Source organism: Cannabis sativa, chromosome 8, assembly GCF_029168945.1.
Source record: "Cannabis sativa cultivar Pink pepper isolate KNU-18-1 chromosome 8, ASM2916894v1, whole genome shotgun sequence".
Lineage (NCBI taxonomy): Eukaryota > Viridiplantae > Streptophyta > Magnoliopsida > Rosales > Cannabaceae > Cannabis > Cannabis sativa.
This window is the reverse complement of record NC_083608.1, coordinates 1,804,000-1,830,257: the sequence shown is the minus strand read 5'-3', so window position 1 is coordinate 1,830,257 and position 26,258 is coordinate 1,804,000. Positions and strand designations below refer to the sequence as shown.

Here is a 26,258-nt window from a genome sequence, read left to right as displayed (position 1 = left end):
ATGAGACTATTTAATTTTTCAACTTTAACAGCATCTTCATCAACAACTGCAGCTTTAACACCATCTTCATCAACAATTGCAGCTTCAACATCATCTCATCAACAAGTGTATTTGATTCTGCAACTTTAACATCATCTTTATCAACAAGAGTATTTGATTCTACAACTTTAACGTCATCTTCTTCAAGTACTTGTTCTTTCATTACATTTTCATTATTCTTAATTTCTTCTTCAATAAGAATGCGTTTTTGTACATAGTTCTCTATCACTAACACACTAAGTTGTGTCGTTCCTATAACTATCTTGACTGAACTTATGACTCTCTCCATTGCTGACATTTTTTCTTTCACTAATGACATCTCTTCTTTTATTGATGACATCTCTTCTTTCATTGATAGTAATAAATTGTTGTCCAAGCTAGATTCACACATCTTTTCTCCTTTCTCTGAAGACATCTACAATTAAATGAAAATAAATAGTATGAGTAATTATATTTTTAAAACTTTTTGAGTAATTTAATCAAAACAGTTTATGGTGTATAGAAAAAATACAACAAGAAGAAGAAAATACTAACCAGGAGATTAGAAAAAAAGGTCATGCAAGCAACTCAACTTGTTTAAAAAAAAAAAATTTGAACCCTTAACGATACGTTCTCGAGACAAAGATCGAGACAAAGATCTTTTTGTGAATGAATGAAGACTACATATTATTTATAGAAAAAGTAAACATATTTCCAATAAATAATTATAATATCTTTTAGAAATTATGAAACAATTACTCATTTATGTATAAAGAAAATGGCAACAACTAAAATAGGCCAATGCTATATTCAAATATATTAATAGTATTTTAATAATTTTTTATAAGATACTATCTATTTTTAAATTATATATTAATGTTATTTGAAGAGAATAAAATTTTAATATGGGAAGTTGAAATTATTTTGAGTTTTTATTATTTTATATTAATGGTATTTTGGAAGATTTCTTTTAAAGAAAATTAAATTTCCTTTTAAACTATGTAATCAAAATTTGTAATAAATAAGCAATGAAATCCAATAGTTAAAACAATGTGGTTAACGAAAACAAGTAATGAAATCTAATATAAATGCTTCAAAACAAGATAGTAAGCAAAGTAATAACTCTGGAAAGAAATGAATATCAAAGGAAGGAACCAAAAGTGAAAATTTCCAAAGTATGATGGTATTATTGATAAGTTTCCTTAATTATATAAGAATATAAAACGACACTGTAGTGGAAATCCGCTGGAAGAGTAATCTTCTCCAAGGCAGATATTAATGATGTCTATTCCTTCTATAATAACATGTTAACGCCAAACAAAGCCATAATCAGTTTCCATGTATAGCTGATAAAGCTTGATATGATTAAACAATAGTAATAGGAAGACTTCTATAATATGGTGTTATTGATAAGTTTCCTTAATTATATAAGAATATAAAATGATTATTAAAATATTGAAAAAAAAAAACAAAAAAGGAATCTCTCAGCCCAATTTAATATATTATATTTTGTTATATATATTTAGGGATTAAATAGAGATGTATATTTATTGTATTTTTTAATGTATATTTTGAATATTTTTTTTCGTAATAAATATAATAAATATATTGATTAAAATTATAATCTTTTAAATAAATACATTTTAAATAAATATAAGCTTAATTAGATTAGAATGCAAAAATTTAATTGATATGTTTATTATTTAGTAAAGAATCTTACTTCTATATGGGTAATTTGACATAGCATTCAATTCCTTTGTTAATAATGACTAATTCAATACTTTAATTCTTAAATTTTTTTTCATTCTATGTTTACATATTTTTTTTTTTAATTCTACAATTACATTTCAAATTATATATAAATGATCAAATAATTTTTTATTTTTACACTAGTATACCAACAAAAAAATTTATCTTTAAACAATGGCTGATGAGGAAAATAACTTGCGAAGTTCGCAAAATGAAGTAGAAGTTATTAAAATTCCAGAACATGAAGTCGAAAACAATGGAGATAGAGCTCATGTACAAGAGGCAAATGATGAGGATGTAGAAGAGACAAAGGATGAGGAAGGACATGTAAACGAAGAATTGGCCCAACCTGATATTGCACAATGGACAATCTTGCTTCAATTTTTGGGAATAGACAAGGAACCTGAAGATATAGAATTTTCAGATTTCAATGGAAAAGAGTTTCTAAGTATAGAGCAAGCAGAGTCTTTTTATATGATATATTCAAAGATAATTGGGTTTGGTGTTAGAAAAAAAATAAAGAGGGAACTATATTCAAAGGAAATTGAAGGTCTTATAGTTACTAATAGAAGTTGGGTGTGTTCGAATGAAGGTTACAGAGAAAAAAAATATATTAATATGGAAAACAGGAGTTCTAAAGCTCGTGATTTAACAAGGACTGGTTGTCGAGCAGAATTTAGAATCAACTTGAACAGAGAAACTGGTATGTGGGTCACTAAGTGTTTTAGAACCCATCACAACCATGCATTGGGCTCAGCCATACAAAAACCATTTCTCAGATCAAAAAGAAAATTGACGAAGTCAACAATGGAACAACTAATGTTAATGAAGAGAGCTGGCATTGGGACATCCCAAGTTTGGCAGTATTTAGTTGAAGTTTCTGATGGTTGGGAAAATGTGGGATGCATGAAAGATGACTTGTACAAGGGTGTTATTAAAAAATATTCAACTTGGGATGCTTGTGACACACCAACAGCAATAGCTTATCTTGAAGCTAAAAAAGGTCCCGATCCAAATTTCTTCTACAAGTATGAAGTGGACGATGAAAATAGACTAACAAATTTATTTTGGTCAGACAATTCTTGCCGAATTGATTACCAATTATTTGGTGATTGTTTATCTTTTGATTCTACATACAAAACTAATAAGTAAGTTTTTCTTCAGTGTACTAAATTATTAAATACAATGTAGGCGTGTGATATTCTTTCAAATTCTAGATTCATTATTATTAGTTTTTTAAATATTAATTTTTAGGAATGTCATGCATCATTTTCTACCCATATACTATCTTAAATATCAAATTTAGTATACACATATGCTATTTGTTGACCGAGATTTTCGGCAACTATTAAAATATGATTATAATAAAGAGCTGTAAGAAAGTGAGATGAGGATTTTTACGTGGTTGGGGCGTTAATGAGCCTTAGTCCACGAGTCTTTGTTATTAATGGATGTATTTAATACAGATTACACACTTGAGAGAATGTGTTTCTCATAAATACAGAGAATGTTCTTGGTGAGTATTTTCTCTTCTTGCTCTTTTGCAAACCAAGATTCTCGACCCCATTAAATGAGCTTTGAGGGGGTATTTATAGTGTTTTGGTGGGGTAATCCCTAGAATTGTTCTTACACATGTATCTGTAAGTATCCATAAAGTTGGGCATTTTTAATGAATACACCATGGGTGATGCATTGTAACGCCCTAATGCTAAGGCACGCTACAGTGCTTTTTTAATAATTGTGCGATCTTTGCTAATCAAAGAAATTTCTCGAAAAACGTGTCAAATTAAAACTTTTGCATTAAACATTAAACTTTGAAATTTAATAAAATATTTACAAGTGCCGGGATCCCGATTTTTAAAACTTTACAAACTTTACTTTTAAATATACATTCCAAAATATACAGATTTACAGGTCGCGCAGCGACTTTCAAAATACAACTCCCAGATGTCCCGAGACCGAACACTCCAGGTCGCGCTGCTTGACATGTACAATCTCACCCGAGCTCAGGTTCACTCCTGTTCAGCTTTCGCCTTTCCTTTACCTACACATGGAAGCAGAAACTGTGAGTCAACAGACTCAGTAAGAAATGCATATAACATATCATATAATTTCCGACCTGTAAATAGGCGCCCATACACCTATTTACAGAGCTTAACAGATGAGTATGAACGTTCTAACTGGGACACGACCATGTACCATGTACCACATACCCTCATTATACCTTCGTATTAGTATAGGTAAGGTATGACCGCACCCTGAGTACTATCTAGTGTTGTACCACAACCACCTTGTACCTTCCCGTACAAGTGCTGGTAACACTATGATGTACTTTCAAACATCACACACCTTACCAATGCACTCCGTACCACAACCGTACAAGTGTTGGTAGCGTATGAATCACAATAAATAAGCATGTATACATATTAACACATACATACATTCAGATAATCACATCATACATTATACACAGTTCTTACCTGTTTTCCGAATTCAAGTGTGCTAGCCGACCTGAACGGAATTTCTGTGCTAGATGGATGCCCTAATCACATTTTAAAACCGGGTAAGTCACATGATTAAAACCCTAATCCCGGGAATCCCAAAACCAAAACCCTAGGTTCTGCAATACTCTAAAGGGGTTATTCTAACTCTGGAAATGGGAAAACACCCAACCGAGGTACTGAAATGGACAAAAATTGAGAAAACGAAGTGTTCGGGAATCCTGCCAAAACCGGCAAACCGGTTTTTGGGGCATGGCAAACCGGTTTGCCGGTTTGCACCAGTAATCCCAAAACACTTCCTTTTTTGCTCAATTTTCCACCAAATGATACCAAACTTTCCAGAGCTCCTAAACAATGCATACACAATAAATCCCAGCCAGTATTTCACAGAAAAACACCATAAATATCAACTTGCCATTAAAGCTTAAAGCTTGAACTCAAAGCTTAGAATTTGGACAAAACTTACAACCAACCTCAAAACCAGCTGCTAGGATTGCAAAACAACTCAAACTAATCATAAAATTCGAACTCCAAATAACCCTAACCCTAACAGCTCCTAAAACTCAAAATCACCATTTCAACCTAATTTTAAAAGCTTGAAAAACAATAACCAATAGGCTAGGGCTTTACCTCACTTCCAATAGATTGAAACCTTGCTGAAAAATCCAAAGAAATCTCAGCCCTTCCCCTTGCTCTTGCTGCCTTCGAAGAGAGAGAGAGAGAAGAAAAGCTTCCCACCAATTTTTGCTTATTTTCTAATTTTCCTTTATTCTTTGACTTTCCTAACTTAGAAAAGAGTTAATTAACTCTTTGCTGCCAAAAGAAATGGCTAGGTGTCAACTAAAGGGACAGCCACCTATTCCCCTTAATAGCAAAAGACTAAAATGCCCTTTAGACTTAAAACTAGGGTAATTTTGAAACTAGGGGTAAAATGGTCAAATTCCATAACCCCGCTCAATCCCGATAAAATATTTTCTCTAAAATATTCCCACTATGAAATAAGGTTCTAAACTTACCCATGTGATCAATCTAGCCATCCATCGCATTTTCCGTTGTCGCCAAACAAAAATTACAAAAATAACATATTGCACATATAAGCTAGATAATACCCCTAGAGTTTAATAAAATCTCCGAAATTGAGAAATTATAACTCTAATATTTATTTCTAAATATTGGGGTCCACATTTAAATTTAATTCACAAATAATAATAAGATAATAAAAATTAGTGCTAATTGCCTTTACTAATCCATAAACTAGAGCGGTCATTACAATTATCCCCCCGTTAATAGGATTTCGTCCCCGAAATCTAACCTGAATAGCTCTGGATGTTGAGTCCTCATATCTGACTCCAACTCCCAGGTGGCTTCTTCCACCTTACTATTCCTCCAGAGCACCTTAACCAGTGCAATAGTCTTGTTCCGAAGAACTTTTTCTTTTCTATCCAAAATCTGAACAGGTTGCTCTTCATAGGATAAATCTGGTTGAAGTTCAAGGGCTTCATAACTCAAGACATGAGTCGGGTCTGACACGTATTTCCTTAACATAGAAATGTGAAATACGTCATGAACAGCTGACAATGCTGGTGGTAAGGCTAGCCGATACGCTACCTGCCCGACCTTCTCAAGTATCTGAAATGGCCCAATGAACCTAGGGCTTAACTTACCCTTCTTCCCGAAGCGTCTAATACCCTTCATTGGTGAAACCCGCAGGAAAACATGTTCCCCTGCCTGAAATGTAACATCTCTGCGCTTCGGATCAGCATAACTTTTCTGCCTGCTTTGAGAAGCAAGCATCCGAGCCTTGATCTTATCAATAGCTTCATTGGTTTTCTGTACTAATTCTGGACCCCTTCCTTTCTCCTGTCTCGTCCCAATGAATAGGAGAACGACATTTTCTACCATATAACATCTCATAGGGAGCCATCCCTATTGTACTTTGGTAGCTGTTGTTGTAGGAGAATTCAATTAAAGGCAAGTACTTACTCCATGAACCCTCAAAGTCCATGACACAGGCTCGCAATAGGTCTTCTAAAATCTGGATAGTTCTTTCTGACTGACCATCAGTCTGAGGGTGAAAGGCTGTACTAAACTTTAACTTGGTACCCATAGCCTTCTGAAGACTCACCCAAAACTTCGATGTGAACTTTGGATCCCTATCTGATACAATAGATTTAGGGGCTCCATGGAGACGAACTATCTCCTTCACATACAATTCAGCATATTGATCCACTGAATATGTAACTTTCACTGGTAAGAAGTGAGCTGACTTAGTGAATCTGTCCACGATGACCCAAACAGAATCATACATTCCTGTAGTTCTAGGCAAACCAGTTACGAAGTCCATTGTGATGTCCTCCCACTTCCATTCTGGAAGGACTAAAGGTTGCAATAACCCTGCCGGCCTCTGATGTTCAGCCTTAATCTGCTGGCAGGTTAAACACTTGGACACGTAGTCCACCACATCTCTTTTCATCCCATACCACCAGAAGTAGGGTTTCAAATCCTGATACATCTTGGTGGTTCCCGGATGCAACGAATAAGGTGTGGTGTGAGCTTCATCAAGTATCTCTTTCTTAAGCTCATCCACACTAGGAACACAAACTCGAGCTTTATATAGCAACATTCCACTGCTCGAGACTGTAAAACCTTTAGGCCGACCAGCTATCACTTCATCTCGAACTTTAACTAGCTCGGGATCTTCCAGTTGTGCCTTTCTGATTCTCTCCAACAGATCAGATTGGAGTGTTAAATTATGTAATTTCCCGACCACGAACTCAATTCCTGCACTAACCATTTCCGAGGCTAGTTGAGGAGCTATCATAACCGTAGTACACACTTGACCGGGACCTTTTCTGCTCAGAGCGTCGGCCACAACATTGGCTTTCCCGGGGTGATACAGTATTTCACAATCGTAGTCCTTAACTAACTCCAACCACCTTCTCTGCCTCATATTCAGATCTTTTTGGGTGAAAAAGTATTTAAGACTTTTATGATCAGTATAAATTTCACACTTTTCACCGTAAAGATAATGTCGCCAAATCTTTAAAGCAAAAACCACAGCAGCGAGCTCTAAATCATGAGTTGGGTAACGCTGCTCATAATCCTTCAGTTGACGAGAGGCATAGGCTATGACTCTGTCAGCTTGCATCAGAACACATCCCAGACCCTGTCTGGATGCATCACAATACACAACAAATTTCTCTTGATCTGATGGCAAAGCTAACACCGGAGCTGTTATCAAACGCTGCTTCAACTCCTGAAAGCTTGATTCACACTTATCTGACCACACAAATCTCTGATTTTTCTTAGTCAATTCGGTTAGGGGCATAGAAAGTTTAGAAAATCCTTCGACGAAACGTCGATAATACCCTGCTAACCCGAGAAAACTTCGAATTTCCGTCACAGACCTAGGCCTCGGCCAATTCTTCACTGATTCCACCTTGTTCGGATCGACCATAATTCCATTCTTCCCCACAATATGTCCCAGAAAGGATACCTCAGACAACCAGAATTCACACTTTTTGAACTTGGCATACAGTTAGTGATCCCTAAGTCGCTGTAACACCATTCGAAGATGATGCTCGTGCTCATCATCTGACCGAGAGTATACAAGAATGTCATCGATAAACACTATAACGCAGTTATCGAGGAAATCCTTGAATACTCTATTCATAAGATCCATAAAGGCCGCAGGAGCATTAGTCAATCCGAATGACATTACCAGAAACTCATAGTGCCCATATCTGGTTCTAAAAGCAGTCTTCGGTATATCCTCCTCCCGAATTCTGAGTTGATGATAACCCGACCGTAAATCAATCTTTGAAAACACAGTCTTTCCCTGAAGCTGATCGAACAAATCGTCGATTCTGGGCAACGGGTACTTATTCTTAATCGTCAACTTATTAAGTTCCCGATAATCAATGCACATTCTGAGGGAACCATCTTTCTTTTTCACAAAGAGAACCGGAGCTCCCCAGGGCGATACACTGGGTCGAATAAACCCAATGTCCAACATCCCCTGAAGTTGCAACTTAAGCTCCTTGAGTTCCGCTGGAGCCATCCTATATGGAGCTTTAGAAACAGGTTCGACTCCAGGTGCCAAATCAATAACAAAATCAATCTCTCGTTGTGGCGGCAATCCCGGCAACTCCTCGGGAAACACATCAAGAAAATCTTTCACTACCCGAACTACCTCAGGCCCAAATGTTTCAGGTCTGCTGGAGTCAAATACTACCGCTAGAAATCCTACACAACCATTGCATAGTAAATCCCTAGCTCTCAACACAGAAATAACCGGGATTCGAGACCCCTGAACCGATCCAACATAAACAAATGGATCTTCACCTTCCGGCTGAAAAGTCACCATTTTACGCCTACAATCTATACTGGCCGAATACTTGGATAAGAAATCCATTCCCAGTATAATATCAAACTCAGTTAGTTTCAATTCTATGAGATCAGTACTCAATTCCCTATCTTCGATCCTAATCGGCATAGACCTAATGCGCCTATTAGAGATAACCAATTCCCCGCTAGGCATTAGGGTTCCGAACCCTCTTTCTAAAATTTCACAAGGCCTACCCAAAAGATCAATCACTCTTGTAGCCACATATGAACGTGTAGCTCCCGAGTCAAATAATACTGTAAATAACAAGTTGTTGACGGGAAGCTGACCTGTCACAACAGAAGGACTGGCTGCAGCATCAGCTTGGGTAATGGCAAACACACGAGCAGGAACCGGTTTCACCTCAGCTTTCGGCTCCTCTTTCTTTGCCTGGGGGCAATCTTTCTTGAAATGCCCCACCATGCCACACAGGAAGCATGTCTTCCGGTTACACTCTCCCGGATGATGTTTCTTGCATCTTGGACACTCAGGATAAGAATAACCCTGGCGTCCCCCTCTGCCTTGGTTCCCACGGAACCGCTTGCTTTGCCCCGAGCCACCAGAAGCTGGAACAACTTTTCTTTTCTGCTCGGTGGTGGAGTCACCACCATCCCTACCATAAACAGGAGTAGGAATAGTGGGGGTTCCACCAACACTTGGAGTCACCCGGGCCTCCTGAAGGAACTTTACCGCACCCTCGGCTCTCAAAGCCTTTTCAACCATTTCCGCATAAGTGGTTGCCTCAGTAGTAGTAATAACCAAATCATGTCTAATTTTTGCACTCAAACCCGCCAAGTATTTTTCCTTTTTACTGAAGTCGGTTGGCACAATTCCCGCTGCCAACTTGGCCAACCGGTCAAACTTCGTCGTATATTCAGTAACCGACATTCCCTCGGTCCCGAACCAGATCAGTGAACTCTTTCCGCTTTGCACTGCGGACTGCTTCATTGTAATACTTGGAGTTAAACAACTCCTTGAATTCTTCCCAGGTCATCAGCGTGACGTCTCGAGTGAGGGTTATTAACTCCCACCACACGAGAGCGTCTTCCTGAAACTGGAAAGTGGCACAGGTTACCCGGTCATTTCCAACCACTCCCATAAAATTGAGGATGCGTTCTATTACCGAAAGCCACTGCTCGGCCTTCATCACATCAGGGCCTCCCAGAAACACTGGAGGTGCCTGCTTTCGAAATCTTTCATACAACGGTTCCATACGGTTGCCAACAGCAGGTTGTTCTGCCGGCACCGCGGGAACTGCAACAGCCTGCACCACTTGAGGAGGCACGGCAGGAGGACCCTGCTGCCTCAGCCTTTGGATCTCTTCGTCTTGCTGGCGGATTCTATCTTGCATCTCCGCAAATCTTTGCTCCCAATCAGGAGGAGCTTGAGGTGGATTTACAGGGCGACCCGGCCGAGCCCCGCCACGGCCACGGCCGCGACCACGAGGATTTTGGGGATTCCTCTGACCGCCTCCGGTCTCAACCATGCCACCCTGACTTCTTGTATTTCGCGGGGCGTCCATTTAATAGGACTTAGCCTGCGAATCCATAAGCCAGGCAGGTTAGACAGCGATCAAAATTAACACCGCTCTTAATAATTTAAAGGCAACACACTTTCTTTTCTTTTTTTTTTTTAAAAAAACATATTTAATTTAAATCTAATATGCTTCCTAACATGCTTTCACATTCACATTTATTTAAGATACTAAACAAGTACAGGCTTACTGAACCGTGAACCGAGCTTTCTCTGATGAAGATTGTACATGTCATAGCAAGCTTCGGTAGACAAACCTGGCGGCTCTGATACCAAAATTGTAACGCCCTAATGCTAAGGCACGCTACAGTGCTTTTTTAATAATTGTGCGATCTTTGCTAATCAAAGAAATTTCTCGAAAAACGTGTCAAATTAAAACTTTTGCATTAAACATTAAACTTTGAAATTTAATAAAATATTTACAAGTGCCGGGATCCCGATTTTTAAAACTTTACAAACTTTACTTTTAAATATACATTCCAAAATATACAGATTTACAGGTCGCACAGCGACTTTCAAAATACAACTCCCAGATGTCCCGAGACCGAACACTCCAGGTCGCGCTGCTTGACATGTACAATCTCACCCGAGCTCAGGTTCACTCCTGTTCAGCTTTCGCCTTTCCTTTACCTACACATGGAAGCAGAAACTGTGAGTCAACAGACTCAGTAAGAAATGCATATAACATATCATATAATTTCCGACCTGTAAATAGGCGCCCATACACCTATTTACAGAGCTTAACAGATGAGTATGAACGTTCTAACTGGGACACGACCATGTACCATGTACCACATACCCTCATTATACCTTCGTATTAGTATAGGTAAGGTATGACCGCACCCTGAGTACTATCTAGTGTTGTACCACAACCACCTTGTACCTTCCCGTACAAGTGCTGGTAACACTATGATGTACTTTCAAACATCACACACCTTACCAATGCACTCCGTACCACAACCGTACAAGTGTTGGTAGCGTATGAATCACAATAAATAAGCATGTATACATATTAACACATACATACATTCAGATAATCACATCATACATTATACACAGTTCTTACCTGTTTTCCGAATTCAAGTGTGCTAGCCGACCTGAACGGAATTTCTGTGCTAGATGGATGCTCTAATCACATTTTAAAACTGGGTAAGTCACATGATTAAAACCCTAATCCCGGGAATCCCAAAACCAAAACCCTAGGTTCTGCAATACTCTAAAGGGGTTATTCTAACTCTGGAAATGGGAAAACACCCAACCGAGGTACTGAAATGGACAAAAATTGAGAAAACGAAGTGTTCGGGAATCCTGCCAAAACCGGCAAACCGGTTTTTGGGGCATGGCAAACCGGTTTGCCGGTTTGCACCAGTAATCCCAAAACACTTCCTTTTTTGCTCAATTTTCCACCAAATGATACCAAACTTTCCAGAGCTCCTAAACAATGCATACACAATAAATCCCAGCCAGTATTTCACAGAAAAACACCATAAATATCAACTTGCCATTAAAGCTTAAAGCTTGAACTCAAAGCTTAGAATTTGGACAAAACTTACAACCAACCTCAAAACCAGCTGCTAGGATTGCAAAACAACTCAAACTAATCATAAAATTCGAACTCCAAATAACCCTAACCCTAATGTACTTCCTAAAACTCAAAATCACCATTTCAACCTAATTTTAAAAGCTTGAAAAACAATAACCAATAGGCTAGGGCTTTACCTCACTTCCAATAGATTGAAACCTTGCTGAAAAATCCAAAGAAATCTCAGCCCTTCCCCTTGCTCTTGCTGCCTTCGAAGAGAGAGAGAGAGAAGAAAAGCTTCCCACCAATTTTTGCTTATTTTCTAATTTTCCTTTATTCTTTGACTTTCCTAACTTAGAAAAGAGTTAATTAACTCTTTGCTGCCAAAAGAAATGGCTAGGTGTCAACTAAAGGGACAGCCACCTATTCCCCTTAATAGCAAAAGACTAAAATGCCCTTTAGACTTAAAACTAGGGTAATTTTGAAACTAGGGGTAAAATGGTCAAATTCCATAACCCCGCTCAATCCCAATAAAATATTTTCTCTAAAATATTCCCACTATGAAATAAGGTTCTAAACTTACCCATGTGATCAATCTAGCCATCCATCGCATTTTCCGTTGTCGCCAAACAAAAATTACAAAAATAACATATTGCACATATAAGCTAGATAATACCCCTAGAGTTTAATAAAATCTCCGAAATTGAGAAATTATAACTCTAATATTTATTTCTAAATATTGGGGTCCACATTTAAATTTAATTCACAAATAATAATAAGATAATAAAAATTAGTGCTAATTGCCTTTACTAATCCATAAACTAGAGCGGTCATTACATGCATGGTCAAATCCCTAGGTGCCGTAGGGTTTTTATGAAGAATGTCCTTTTTGCCTTGTGATTGACGTGACTCTTCGCAGAGTAGCCGTCGCTAGACTTAAATGATCATTACTGTAGCGCTGCTGTTTGGGGGTTGTGCCGTCAGACTTTATTGCGTGTTACAGTCCCAACACGCTTCCTCCCATGCGACATTAAATGCGACTTGATTGCTCGAGAGAGATCTGACACATCCCGGAGAGGCTTCACGCCATGCGAGCTTCCTGGAGTACCTTGTACTTCGGGTGCCTCCTCCGGGACCCACGCTAACTGCGCTTCCTTGTGGCGCACAAAGACTTCTCAAATGTTTACAGGTTATCTGATCCACGTGTCCTATTTCGACTAGTCCACGTATTTTGGGCGAATTCAGGGGCAACATTTACCCCCCAATCCTTGTTTACTTAGTAAAAATAAACCAAGGCTTGCTTAAGTGCCTCCGGTCGACTCCTCGTTTCCCTGGCTCAAGCCTTGAGCGCGTGGGGGCACATTTAATGATGACATTTAATGCAGCGATTCGCCTTTTGCAGGAATGTCTCCAGCCGCCTCCTCGGTCTTCTGACACGAGCTTGGGGCGCGTGAAGGCGTGTCTAATGATGGCATTAAATGCAGCGATCCGCTTTTGCAGAGGTCGATTCGTTTCACGCCCTTTGATTGATGCGGCGCATTAATGGTGTCAGACGGATACTCAAACGTTTCCACCGCCTTTATGGCAGATTGATCTGATCCGTTGATTTTCGAGAATTCGAATCGTGCATCTCCCCCATCGTGCGATTGGTAGGTGATGACGCATGTTCCTCATGCGTTTTTGCCTATAAAAGCCACTACCTTTCCTTCATTTCAGTTACTTTCCATTCCTTGCCATTTCTGCTCGAATTTCCCAGAGAGAAAATTCCTCAAAGTAGCACGAACTGTCTTAACACTTAGACACTTCTTTCAGTTTTCCAGTGTTTGACTTCGCCAGTTCTTCTCAACTTTCACTTAACCGCATTCAGTACCCCCAGTTCAACGATCTACTGTAAGTTTCTTGCATCCTTAGATAATCATGCTTATATTTACTTCGTTCGTTTTCTGGGTTCGTACTTAGAGATTTCTGGGTGTGTGAGTGTTTAAGTTCTTCGTTCAACAGTTGCTTAGGGCATAGAATGGTTTTTCTTCTTTTTTTTTTTTTTGTTACTCTGTAAAACCACTTTCTGCGATTTCACTGCACCCGACACTTGTTCAGGGAATCTCTCTAGGGTTTCCCATGTGACACGTGTCCGGAGGGGGCCTCTTTCCAGCGGTTAGGGGACCCCCACTCCCTTTTTCTTGACTTAGGGTTTGGTATGGGACCTAACTGCTGGAATTTTCTTTTCCCTTTTTGTTTTTCTCAGAACACAAAATGTCTGCTTCTGGCTCAAAATCTTCGAAGAAGAAGGGAAAAGACATGGCCACGCTGGAGGAGGTTTCCCTGGGACCTGTTGCCCAGGAGGGGTATAAATCCCGTGCGACTGGGTGGGAAGCGGCTGAGCTTCGATCCACCTTGACTTGTCCTCACCAGCTGGAGAATATTATAGAAGTCGCTGGGATCAAACCCTCCACCTCAGGGACCTATCACCGGCCTCCTCGTGACTCGGAGACGCCTAATCATAACTATGATGGCTTCGGGGCTTGGAGTTAGACTCATTTGATGGCCGGTGCCATGCTCCCGCTCCAAGATTACTTTGTTAATTTCCTTGTATTTGTCGGCCTTGCGCCATACCAACTCATTCCTCAAGCTTACCGCCTGCTCTCAGGCTTATTTATTTTTTACACCGCCCGCGGCTGGGGGTCTCCCAGCCCGGCGGAAATTTTATATTTTTATGAACTTGTATCCGTCCCCAAGAAAGGGGACAAACTTAAGGATGGTTTTTATGGGTTCCGGATCCACCCTGCTAACGAGGGGGTGGTTCCGTACAATAGGCAGACTCACGTTAAGGAGTACCGCCACCGCTTTTTCTTCTCTTCCGGGTTCAGGGACGTGGACCACCCGGAGCTTCTCACGGAGTGGGTGCGGATCCCACCTTACCAGCGGACGCCTCCCACTCAGGCTTTCCTTCGAAGGGCCCAAGCCTTTGCCTCCTATGACCGCGCCGATCTTGATGTCGGGGGCCTAGTCACCACGGAGAATTGTAGGAAGGCCAAACTTATCCTTTCTCACCAATCCGTGGATGACTCCAACCTCTCACGGGTCATCTGCCCCAATGTGAGGGCGCCGGTTGCGGAGAAGGCCTTCCGGGACGAGCTCATTGCCACGGCAGAGAAGAAGTACCAAGATTATCTCTACCGGAAGGCCCATTAGAAAGCATACTCTCAGGCTCAGGCTGCCTCTGGGAGAGGACTCCGCGTGGGGAGTCCGGTGGTGCGAAGGAGCCAAGCCATTGCCGGGAAGTCCGAGGCAAAATTTTTTGACAAGATTCTTCAAGAAGAGATTGGGGACCGTCCTGCCAGGAGGCCCCTTCGTATTGAAGATTCTTTTGAGAAGCAAACTTCCCGGCCACAGCCTCCGGTCCCTGAACCAAACTCGGGGGCTCCCGGTGCTAGCACCTCCGGTGTCGGCGGTAAGTCTCCCTTAGTAGTTCGTTATGTTCCTTCCGTTGATGAGTACACCAGTCGTAGGCCCGGAGGGTTCGACGAGCGTCTTTGTAGATTTAGGATGCCGTCGACCCGGTGGGGGGATCGCTTGAAGGAGTTTTATTTTTCGAACTTAGGAGATTACCTAGGTCGATCCCGGATGGGCTCCGGCCCTCCGGAACCTATTCCCTTAGGTCCCTCTGCTTACATAATGTCCAGCTGGTTCCGGCCCTCGGACAGTTATCTTGGAGATGACGCTGCCAACATTAAAGTTCAGGACTTTGCTAGGGCCGAATTAGGGAGTTCGGGTAGGAGTAGTTTATTTGCTGTATCTTGTATAAGCGGTTCCTCACGGACTTCTAACACTTGCTCATTTTTTGAAACAGATATCTCCATGGATGCCATCCTGGAACAGCTTGCCGGGGTTCATACTCCCGTGGCTCCTCCGGCCTTCACCTCTTCTCCCCCGGCCCCTTCCTTGAAGGTTTCTTTCAGTGCTCCCCCCGACACTATTGACTTAGTGGATGACGAGGAGGTGCTTTTGGGAGAAGGCCAAGGGAAGGGATGGGACTTCTCGGAGGAAGCCGCTGGGGGTGCGGGAGCGCCTCGAACCCTTCCGGAGGAAGCAGAGGAGGGCGAGGAGGAGCTTGAGGTGGCTCTGATTCGTAAGCGCAAGGGCAAGATGATTGCCCAGGATGAGCCAAAGAGGCCTCGGAGAGCCGACACTCCTGCTCATGGTCTGGACGGCGGGGTCTCCCCGATGGAGGAAAATCCTGCTCCTCCCAACATCGTTCTTACCCCGATTCCGCGGGACGAGGTGAGGCATGAGCTTCGCATAGCAAAACACAACTATGCTATGGACGAGTACTCCCGGGGGTACGCTGAAGTGGAGGCCCTTAGGAGGATTCTGCGAGCTGAGGTTGAGGCGAGCATCAACCACCCGGAATACCAGGATCCGTGGGACCTTAATCTGGACCTCTTATCGGACTAGTTCCGTCGCTTCCTAGGGCCTACCTTGGCTCCTTTTGCCGCGGAGATGACCGGCGAGTTCGCTTCTCAGCTCACCCGTTGTGCGCCTAAGCGGTTTGCCACTTGCGCTTCCCTGAACTCCATCTTCCAGGTCCAGGACCTCAGCCATTCTCTCACGGTGGTAAGTACTTTGCAATTTTTGCGTTTCCTTTTATTGTTTGTATTTTACTTTCTCCTTTGAGAAATTCCTCCTTCTTATCCTTTCATTATGGTTCAGCTTGCTACTGAGGCTGGCCGCCTCTCCAAGAACATCATAAACCATGGCTTCACTCTGTCCGACTTTGGGGACATGAATGATGTCAGGAAGGTCCTCTAGGACCTCACAGCAGAGAGGCAGATCTACCAGGAGGCTGCCGAGCGCCAGGAGGCCGCGGCCAAGGCCAAGGAAGAGGAGGCCAAACGGAGGGAGGCTCAGGCGGAGGCCATGATCCGGGACGAGGCTCAGCGGAGGGACAGGATGGAGGCCCATCATCAGGAGGAACTAAGGGCTCAAACCGAGGCTGCTGACAAGGCCAGGCGGGATCTCCGGGAGGCCAGGGAGGCTTTGGATGAAATGGTCGCCAAGGTGAGATCTTTAGAGGAAACTCACCAGTCGGACATTGAGTCCAAGGCCGCTCTAGCTGCGGAGTTGAAGGAGCTTAGGGATTTCAAAGAACAATCCACCAGGAAGGCCAAGAGGGCCGAGCTCCTTTCTCCCGTTTCCTGCGCCCGGTGCCCGAAGCGCTTCGATGATGGTGTCTACATGGCTTGGGCCACCAATGATCAAAATATCAAGCTTACTTTTTATCCCAAACCCGAGGAAATGATTGCCAGATTCCGGGAAAAGAAGAAGAAGCTTGATGCCGCGCTAGAGGCGCGTATTGGACCTCGCCTTCCTCCGCGGGCTGATTGAGCTGCCGTACTATCGACCCAGATTCCACCCATTTCTTTTATAACTCTCTTTTTTTTTTTTTGTTTGTACATATTTGCTGCTGCCTTAGAACAATTTACATATAGGTAGCAGCTTTCATTTGAAGGGGAGACAATTATATTTTAAGGCCTGTCCCCGGGCCGTTTATATGTATATGACCTGCCCTTTGGGCTAGGATATTTTTTTTATGCGATCTTTATTTGTCACACTTATGTTTTTTAACCTGTCCTTTGGCTCAGGGTTTTTATACTTATGCTTTTTTATTTTTGTGCATACTCTTTGACCTGCCCTTTGGGTCAGGATATTTTACTTAGTTTGTTTTTTGTTTGTCCGTGCGGTATACCCTAGTACCCCCCTGAGTGGCATAGAAACTTTGTTTTTAAGGCACTCAGTTTTATTTAATATGGAGGAGGTATACATTTGGACGGTACAAACCCTTTGAACAAAATCTAAGTTTTAATTCGCTACTGGTAATATTTTCTGAGGTGATCGGCATTCCAGGCTCTTGGGACGGTGGTTCCGTCCATTCTTTTTAGTTTGTAAGTGCCAGAAACGATCTCCTCCTCGATCTCATATGGTCCCTCCCAATTTGGTCCAAGTACCCCCACTTCGGGTTCTTGGGTGGCTGGAAAAACCCTTCTTAGGACCATATCCCCAATAGCGAATTTTCTGTTTTTAACCTTGGAGTTAAAATACTTGGTCACCTTCTTTTGATAAGCAGCCATCCGTATTTGAGACTCATCCCGGAGTTCTTCGACTTGATCCAAAGCCTCTTGGAGCAGTGCCTGATTGGTGGCCGGATCATAAGTCGTCCTCCTGTGGGATGGGAATAATGTTTCCACCGGGACCATTGCTTCACAACCGTACGCCATTGAGAACGGCGAGTGACCGGTTGTGGTTCTGGGGGTCGTCCGGTAGGCCCACAATACCCTTGGCAATTCTTCAGGCCAGTTATTTTTACAGGCCAGCAGCTTCTTTTTCAAAGTGACCTTTAGGATTTTATTGACTGCTTCCGCCTGGCCGTTTGTTTGAGGTCGGGCTACCGCGGAGAAGCTTTTTACCACTCCGTGTTGGTTGCAAAAGTCAGTAAATTCCTCGCAATCGAATTGCTTTCCATTGTCTGAGACTATCTTGTGAGGCAAGCCGTATCGACACACTATGTTTTTGATAACAAAGTCCAATGCCTTCTTAGCAGTTATTGTCTTCATAGGCTCAGCCTCTGTCCACTTGGTGAAGTAGTCCACTGCTACTATTGCATACTTTACCCCTCCTTTTCCCGTAGGTAGAGACCCGATGAGATCTATTCCCCAGACCGCGAAGGGCCAGGGGCTGGTCATCAAAGTGATCTCATTTGGAGGAGCTCTCGGTATGTTCGCGTACCTTTGGCACGAGTCACACTTTTGGACATAGTCTATACAATCTTTTTTCATTGTTGGCCAGAAGTACCCTTGCCTCAATATTTTCTTTGAGAGGCTGGGTCCTCCCGTATGATCTCCACAGAACCCTTCATGGACCTCCAGCATGATTTGTCTAGCTTCAGGGTCCGATACACACCTTAAATAAGGCATGCTGAGTCCTCTCCGGTAGAGAATTTGGTCCATCATTACATAACGATGAGCCCGATGCGAGATCTTTCGAGACAGTGCCCTCTATTGGGGCAACTCACCTGTGGTTATGTATTTTATGATGGGGACCATCCAGCTGGGTTCTTGCCCAACCGTTAGTGTGGTCTCTTTTATTTTGATGCTTGGCTCTGCCAAGCGTTCCACTGGTACTACCCCCAGCTCTTCGATTTCACTGTCCGAGGCTAACTTAGCCAGACAGTCCGCATGAGCGTTCTTCTCTCGGGGGATTCTTTCTATTTTATAGTCCGTGAACTCGTGGAGCAGTTCTCGGACTATTGCTACGTACGCGGCCATCCGTTCGCCGCGAGTTTGGTATTCTCACGGAGACACAGTTTACGACCAGCTGAGAGTCACTGTAGACTTCCACTCTCTCGGCTCCTACAGCTTTAGCCAATTTTAGCCCTGCTATCAGGGCCTCATATTCGGCTTCATTGTTTGAAGCTGTGAAGTTGAATCGGAGTGCTGCATGGGGCCGCAATCCAGTAGGTGATATCATAGCCACTCCGGCTCCCGAACCGTTCTCATTAGAAGCTCCGTCTACAAATACCCTCCAAGTGGGGATTGGTGGTACCGGCGTATTGGCTGTTGCCTCGGCTTCATTACATTCGGTGATGAAGTCTGCCAAGGCTTGGCCTTTTATGGAAATCCGGGGTACGTAATGTAAGTCGAATTGACTCAGCTCCATCGCCCACTTGAGGAGTCTTCCGGATGCTTCAGGCTTCTGGAGAACTTGCCGGAGCGGATGATTGGTCAAGATTTTGATCGGATGGGCTTGGAAGTATGGCCTCAGCTTCCTTGATGCCATCAGGAGGCAGAATACTAATTTTTCAATGACCGGGTACCTTGTCTCGGCCCCTATCATGCGCTTGCGACATAGTACACGGGGTGCTGAGTTTTTTCTTCCTCCCGGACCAGGGCAGCGCTGACCGCGTGCTCGGAGACGGCCAAATAAAGGAACAAGTCTTCTCCAAGGACGGGTTTCGATAGGATAGGAGGTTTGGCCATGTGGTCTTTCAACCTCTTGAATGCCTCCTCGCATTCATCCGACCATTCGAACTTTTGGCATTTCTTCAGTATGTTGAAGAAGGGTATGCACTTGTCCGTGGAGCCTGAGATAAAGCGGCTCAGTGCAGCTACCTTTCCGGTCAAGCTCTGCACGTCCTTATGCTTCTTGGGGGATGGCATGTCCAGGAGAGCTTGGATTTTCTCCGGGTTTGCTTTGATTCCCCTTTGGCTGACTATGAAGCCCAGGAATTTTCCCGACTTGACCCCAAAAGTGCACTTTTTCGGGTTGAGCTTCATACCGTATCTCCGGTCGACTTCGAAACATTCTTCTAAGTCGCTTGCATGGCTGTTGCATGCTTTGGATTTGACGAGCATGTCGTCTACATATACCTCCATGTTTCGTCCCAGGAGGCTTTTAAACATCCGGTTAACCATTCTTTGATAGGTTGCTCCGGCGTTTTCCAGTCCGAAAGGCATGACTAGGTAGCAGTATACCCCCTTATCGGTCCTGAAGCTAGTGCACTCCTGGTCTGCCGTATGCATTTTTATTTGGTTGTACCCAGCATAGGCATCCATGAAAGACAGCAGCTTAAATCCGGACGTGGCGTCTACCATCTGCTCGATCCTGGGTAGCGGGAAGCAGTCCTTTGGGCAGGCTTTGTTTACATCTGTGAAATCTATACAAACTCGCCAAGTCCCGTTCGGCTTGGGTACCAGGACCGGATTGGCCAGCCATTCCGGATAGTATACGTCGCGGATCATGCCATTGGACAAAAGTTTGTCCACCTCTTTCTCTAAGGCCTCGGCTTTCACCGAGTCGAGCGGGCGTCTCTTTTGCTGTACAGGGGGCATGTCCGGGTTGACATTGAGTACATGGGTGATGACATGAGGGCTTATGCCGGTCATGTCTTCTTGGCGCCATGCAAAGATGTCGATGGCGCCCTTCAGTGTTTTTATTATTTTTTCTTTTTCCTCCAGATCCAGGCTCTTCCCTATTCGGAGTACTTTAGTGGAGTCGTCGTCGCACACTGGTATTTCTTCGACGTCCTCCATTGGTTCCACGACCCTTTCGGATCCTATGCGAGGATCCAACTCATCCTCTTCAGCCTTCTTCCAGGGGATTCCCGGAGCGTGAATACAGGTAGGTGAGTGGCAACATTGTAACATTGCCTGGCCTCTCCCTGATTTCCCCTCACAGTTCCGACTCCGGCTTCCTGGGTAGGGAATTTCAGGCACAGGTGTCGGATTGAAGTAATCGCACCAAAGTCCACTAGGGCCGGTCGGCCTAGGATCGCGTTGTAGGCTGTTGGACAGTCTACCACCACGAAGGTGCAATACTTAAATGTGCTCTGGGGGGTATCCGAGCACAGGGTAACCGGGAGCCATACTTTTCCCATCGGGATTAGCGTCGTCCCGTTAAATCCCGTGAGCTGCGACCCACTAGGCGAGAGGTCTCGGTCGGTCAACCCTATCGCAGTGAAGGCTTCTTTGAAGAGCAAGTTCACGGAACTCCCATTGTCAATCAAGACCCTAGCCACCACTTTATTTGCGATGGGGGTCTCTATGACCAGCGGATCGTGGTGAGGAAAACGCACCGTCTTGGCGTCTTTATCTGTGAACGTTATGGGTTGGTCCATTAGCTGAGGCCTTTGAGCTGGGAGTTGAGTAACCTCCCTTACCTCACTGTGTTTCACGGCCTCGGCATATCTTTTTCGCTCCTTGCGAGTGTTTCCTCCGATATGGGGACCTCCGGAGATCATGGCTACCCGTCCATTAGGCCGGGGCGGTAGTCCGGGGATATGCTGGGTGTCACCTGCAGGAGCAGCCGGAGGCAATGCTCCTGCTGTACCCCCTGGCGTTCCCGGAGGCATACCCTCGGCCACCTGCCCCGGATTAAGGTGGGGCAGCCTATTTTTGATCCACTCATAGAGGTGGCCCAAGCGGATCAGATTCTCAATCTCGTCTTTGAGATTCTTACACTCATTGGTGCTATGACCAATGTCGTTGTGATACTCGCATCTTTTACTCGGATCTCTCCGGGAGCTATCTTTGTACAACGGCTGGGGTCTCCGGTAGTGCGTATTTTGCCTAGTGGCGAAGTACACACGTTCCTGAGAGTCCGTGAGCTCTGTGTACTGAGTGTATTGGGGTGTGTACCCCTTTTTCTGGCGCTTCTCTCCCGTTCGGGTGCTGCCCTTGGAGGACCTTTTGCTCCTCGACCCCTGGGTAGGGCCTGTCAAGCTAACAGTCGGGGCCGCCTGTGAAGGAGCTCGTCCATTCTCCCCGGACGGGTTGCCGTAATGGGAAGATGCCGGTGCCAAAGCTTGGCCTTGGCTGTACCCGGGAGTAGCAGAGAATTGTATGCCACTTACTTGTGGAGTCGCGGTCGGGACAGTGCCCGAGGACGACACTCCGGGCATGTACCCTGCTATCCCGGTGGGATAGTAGCCTCCGTAAGCCACGATCTGGGCTTCTTCGAGGTTAATATATTTTTGGACTCTCTTCTGGAAGTCCTGAAGGCTAGCAGCGCCTTCTTGCTGCAACTCGTTCCAGAAGGGAGTCCCAGTGCGGATTCCTGCTTGGAGAAGCGCAAGCTGTTGTCCGTCATCGACCTTCTTGGTCTTCGAGGCTTCCTCTCGGAACCTCTTGATGTAATTCTTCAAGGTCTCGGTGGGCAGTTGCTTGATGTTGGTCAAGGCACTAACCTCCAAGTTAACCTTCCTGGCGGCGACAAACTGTCTCCGGAAGTTGGTTTGGAGTTTGTTCCAACAACCCACGGATCCTGGTTCCAGCTTTTTGAACCATTCCTCCGCTGATCCGCTCAGAGTGAGGGGGAAACACAAGCATTTGGCGTCATTGCTGACCCGCATGACTGTCATGACACGGTTGAACCGTGACAAGTGATCACTGGGGTCGGAGTTCCCAGTATATGCCGCCATTTCGGGCATCTTGAAGTTTTTAGGGAGCTCCGCCTCCAGGATATGCTTGGCACACGGCTCCCGATCCTCACTGTTCGAGTCGGAGTCGTCTCCCTTCTGCCTCCGAGAGACTCGAGCAATATCTTTTCGAAGTATGGCAAGTTCCGCCATAATCCCTTCGTTTACAGTACCCGAAGAGACCACGGGCCTGTATCTTTTTTGGTCAAGGTGATCCCGGAGATCACCTTGATTCCCATTGATTTGATTTCTCAGATCAATGGGAGGACATCTCTGTCCTCTTCTTCCTCTACCCCCTGGTTCCTGGTGCACAGAAACGCTTTTCCGATCCCCTCGATCCTGAGGGCCAAGACTCCCTCTTTGGGGCTTGCCCTCTGCGGACCTATCCCTTTAGGGAAATCTGAGCGGACCCTTCACGGATCCTGCACCTTTTTCTTTCGCCCAGGGGTAGAAGTAGGGTTTTTTGTCTGATTTTCCTCAGCAGGGTGCCTTATAGGGCTAGGTTCCCTAGGTCTTTGCTGCTGGGAATTAGGCGAGGACGTCGCTGGTTCCCCGTCGAGCCCAGCGGCCATTGCCTTGGGATGCACGTGAATACCAGCAGCCTCCATGGCTTTCTGCATGGCTAGCATCACTTCCTGCATTTTTTGATTTTGCGCTTTCTGAGCTTCGATCTCAGCTTCATGATCGATAGCTTTTTGTCTAAGGAGCACCTACTCTGAGTAACTTCCTCCGTCGTAGGCATACTCGTCGAGGTTTTCCTCGTAGTTCTCGTCGGGAACTATTTCTTCTTCTTCTTCCTCGGACTCCTCTGCTGCTCTTGAGGCTACATCTTCCTCATTTGGATCTTGAGCATCTTCCAGAGGGCGAGGGTGACGTGTACTTCTTGTCTCCACCATTGTTGTGAAGTCAAATGCTTGTTATGTAGTAGCTTTCCTCAGCTCTCAATGAAAGCACCAAAATGTTGACCGAGATTTTCGGCAACTATTAAAATATGATTATAATAAAGAGCTGTAAGAAAGTGAGATGAGGATTTTTACGTGGTTGGGGCGTTAATGAGCCTTAGTCCACGAGTCTTTGTTATTAATGGATGTATTTAATACAGATTCCACACTTGAGAGAATGTGTTTCTCATAAATACAGAGAATGTTCTTGGTGAGTATTTTCTCTTCTTGCTCTTTTGCAAACCAAGATTCTCGACCCCATTAAATGAGCTTTGAGGGGGTATTTATAGTGTTTTGGTGGGGTAATCCCTAGAATTGTTCTTACACATGTATATGTAAGTATCCATAAAGTTGGGCATTTCCAATGAATACACCATGGGTGATGCATGGTCAAATCCCTAGGTGCCGTAGGGTTTTTATGAAGAATGTCCTTTTTGCCTTGTGATTGACGTGACTCTTCGCAGAGTAGCCGTCGCTAGACTTAAATGATCATTACTGTAGCGCTGCTGTTTGGGGGTTGTGCCGTCAGACCTTATTGCGTGTTACAGTCCCAACACGCTTCCTGCCATGCGGCATTAAATGCGACTTGATTGCTCGAGAGAGATCTGACACATCCCGGAGAGGCTTCACGCCATGCGAGCTTCCTGGAGTACCTTGTACTCCGGGTGCCTCCTCCGGGACCCACGCTAACTGCGCTTCCTTGTGGTGCACAAAGACTTCTCAAATGTTTACAGGTTATCTGATCCACGTGTCCTATTTCGACTAGTTCACGTATTTTGGGCAAATTCAGGGGCAACACTATTAAATATCAAATTTTAATTTTTTTTATTATATTAAATGTCTTTAGGTATTGCATAATTTTATATATAAATACTTAACGAGGAATGTTACAATTTATGCACATATAACATAATAAGTATAACAATTACAATAAATTTCACTTTTGGTTTTAAGAATAATGTATTTTTTTTCTTTACAGATATGAAAAGCCATTAGTAATACTTCTTGGATCAAGTAATCATGATAAAACAGGTGTTTTTGGTGTTGCACTACTAGAGAAAGAGAACTGGGAAACAAATAATTGGGTTTTAGAAACATTTTTGGAGTGTATGGATGGTAAGATGCCTTTAACTGTGTTGACTGACAATTGTAAATCGATGGACAAAGCACTATCTAATGTCATGCCTGATGTTGTCCATCGAATTTGCTCATGGCACATATTAAAAAATGCAATGCACCATATACACAAAAGAGGATTTAATACTGATTTGAGGAAATTTATTTTCAGGTATGATTTGAATTGATTATTTTATTTTCTTATTATTATGTTTTGAGGAGTAAATTTAAATGTTTTTTGTATTGTTTATTAAGTATTACAAGGTTGAAGAATGGGAACATAATTGGATGGAGTTGCTGGAGAAATATGACTTGGCTAATAACAAGTGGATTAAAGATCAGTACAAGTCAAGAGATAAGTGGGCAGATACTTATCTTCGAGGTCATTATTTTGGTGGTGCTAGAGCAACCGGTAGATGTGAGTCTATGAATGCATTATTAAAAAAAGACTTGCAAAATAAAATACCATTGTGGATGTTTCTACGACATTTTGACCATGCTTTGTCTATGTTACGCTATACTGAAATTAAAGAGCACTACAAAACTACGATGACACAACCTTTATTGAACCAAACAAATATGGAATGTATGGAGGACCAGATTTCCTCAATTTTCACAAGAGAAATTTTTAAAAGGATTAAAGAACAGTTAAATCGTTCTGATAAGTATATTGTTGTGAAAGACGAAAAAATACCAGGATATACTCTTTGTTTGGTCAAAAAATACATGAAAGGTGAAAATGGAATTAAGCGTAAGGTTCTTATTTCTAATGACCATGATGATGTACGATGTGACTGCTATTGGTTTGAGACAAAAGGAATCCCATGCAGACATATTTTTATTTCATTAAAGAATTTGGAGATAATGAATTTTCCAACTTGTTTGGTGAAGAGCCGGTGGCTAAACGATGCTAAAGATATGCAATCTGCTACTCTTGGTATTGAAAGAAGGTGTCCTCATCCTGAAGTCATTGAAAATTCTAGGTACAGTAGTGTTACCTCCCAAACATGTATCACATCTTACCTTGCTTCAAGATCTCAAGAAGCATTCGAGAAGGCCATGTCAGTTATATCTAACTTGAATGCAGAATTGAAAAAAATACCTCCAGACAAAGAGTTCAATATTCTTAACAAAAATGAAGGAGAATTCCCTAATAATATATTGGACTCTAAGATCTTAAAAACAAGAGGCAGACCAACTATAGCAAGCTCATCTCGATCATCCCCTCAGGGAAAGGACAAAAATAAACGTAAAAGCGACGATAGACATTGTGCCATCTGTAGTGGGACTGATCACGATAAAAGAAACTGTCCTACAAAACCAAAGTTGACTACCGATAGTCCTACGCAGCCAAAATTACCAAGCAAGGAAAATGATCAAGCCAAGAAAAAAATGAAAGTTAATATGTAATACCTTATGTTTAAGTATTTTTTTCAATTTGCTATTTACTTCTTTCTCTTATTTTATACTTTCAAGACTTATTATATTTATTTTGGAGATTTATAGATCAATGAAAAAGTTGGTA

The 26,258-nt window shown here is 43.2% G+C and overlaps 1 protein-coding gene across 1 annotated transcript; it reads left to right on the top strand.

Annotated features, from left to right (window-relative positions):
- The first annotated feature begins 1,941 nt into the window (after positions 1-1,941).
- On the top strand, positions 1,942-26,143 carry LOC133030094 (protein FAR1-RELATED SEQUENCE 5-like). Its single transcript, XM_061102309.1, has 3 exons — positions 1,942-2,915; positions 24,597-24,807; positions 24,998-26,143. The coding sequence occupies exons 1-3, from the start codon at positions 1,942-1,944 to the stop codon at positions 26,141-26,143; spliced, it is 2,331 nt and encodes a 776-aa protein (XP_060958292.1).
- The last annotated feature ends 115 nt before the right edge of the window (positions 26,144-26,258 follow it).

Bases quoted from the DNA above. Each gene is read 5' to 3' on its own strand.
- LOC133030094 (XM_061102309.1), top strand. From the start codon at position 1,942: ATGGCTGATGAGGAAAATAACTTGCGAAGTTCGCAAAATGAAGTAGAA. The intron at 2,916-24,596 runs GTAAGTTTTTCT...TTTTCTTTACAG, and splicing joins TCTACATACAAAACTAATAA to ATATGAAAAGCCATTAGTAA. The intron at 24,808-24,997 runs GTTGTCCATCGA...AAGTATTACAAG, and splicing joins TATCTAATGTCATGCCTGAT to GTTGAAGAATGGGAACATAA.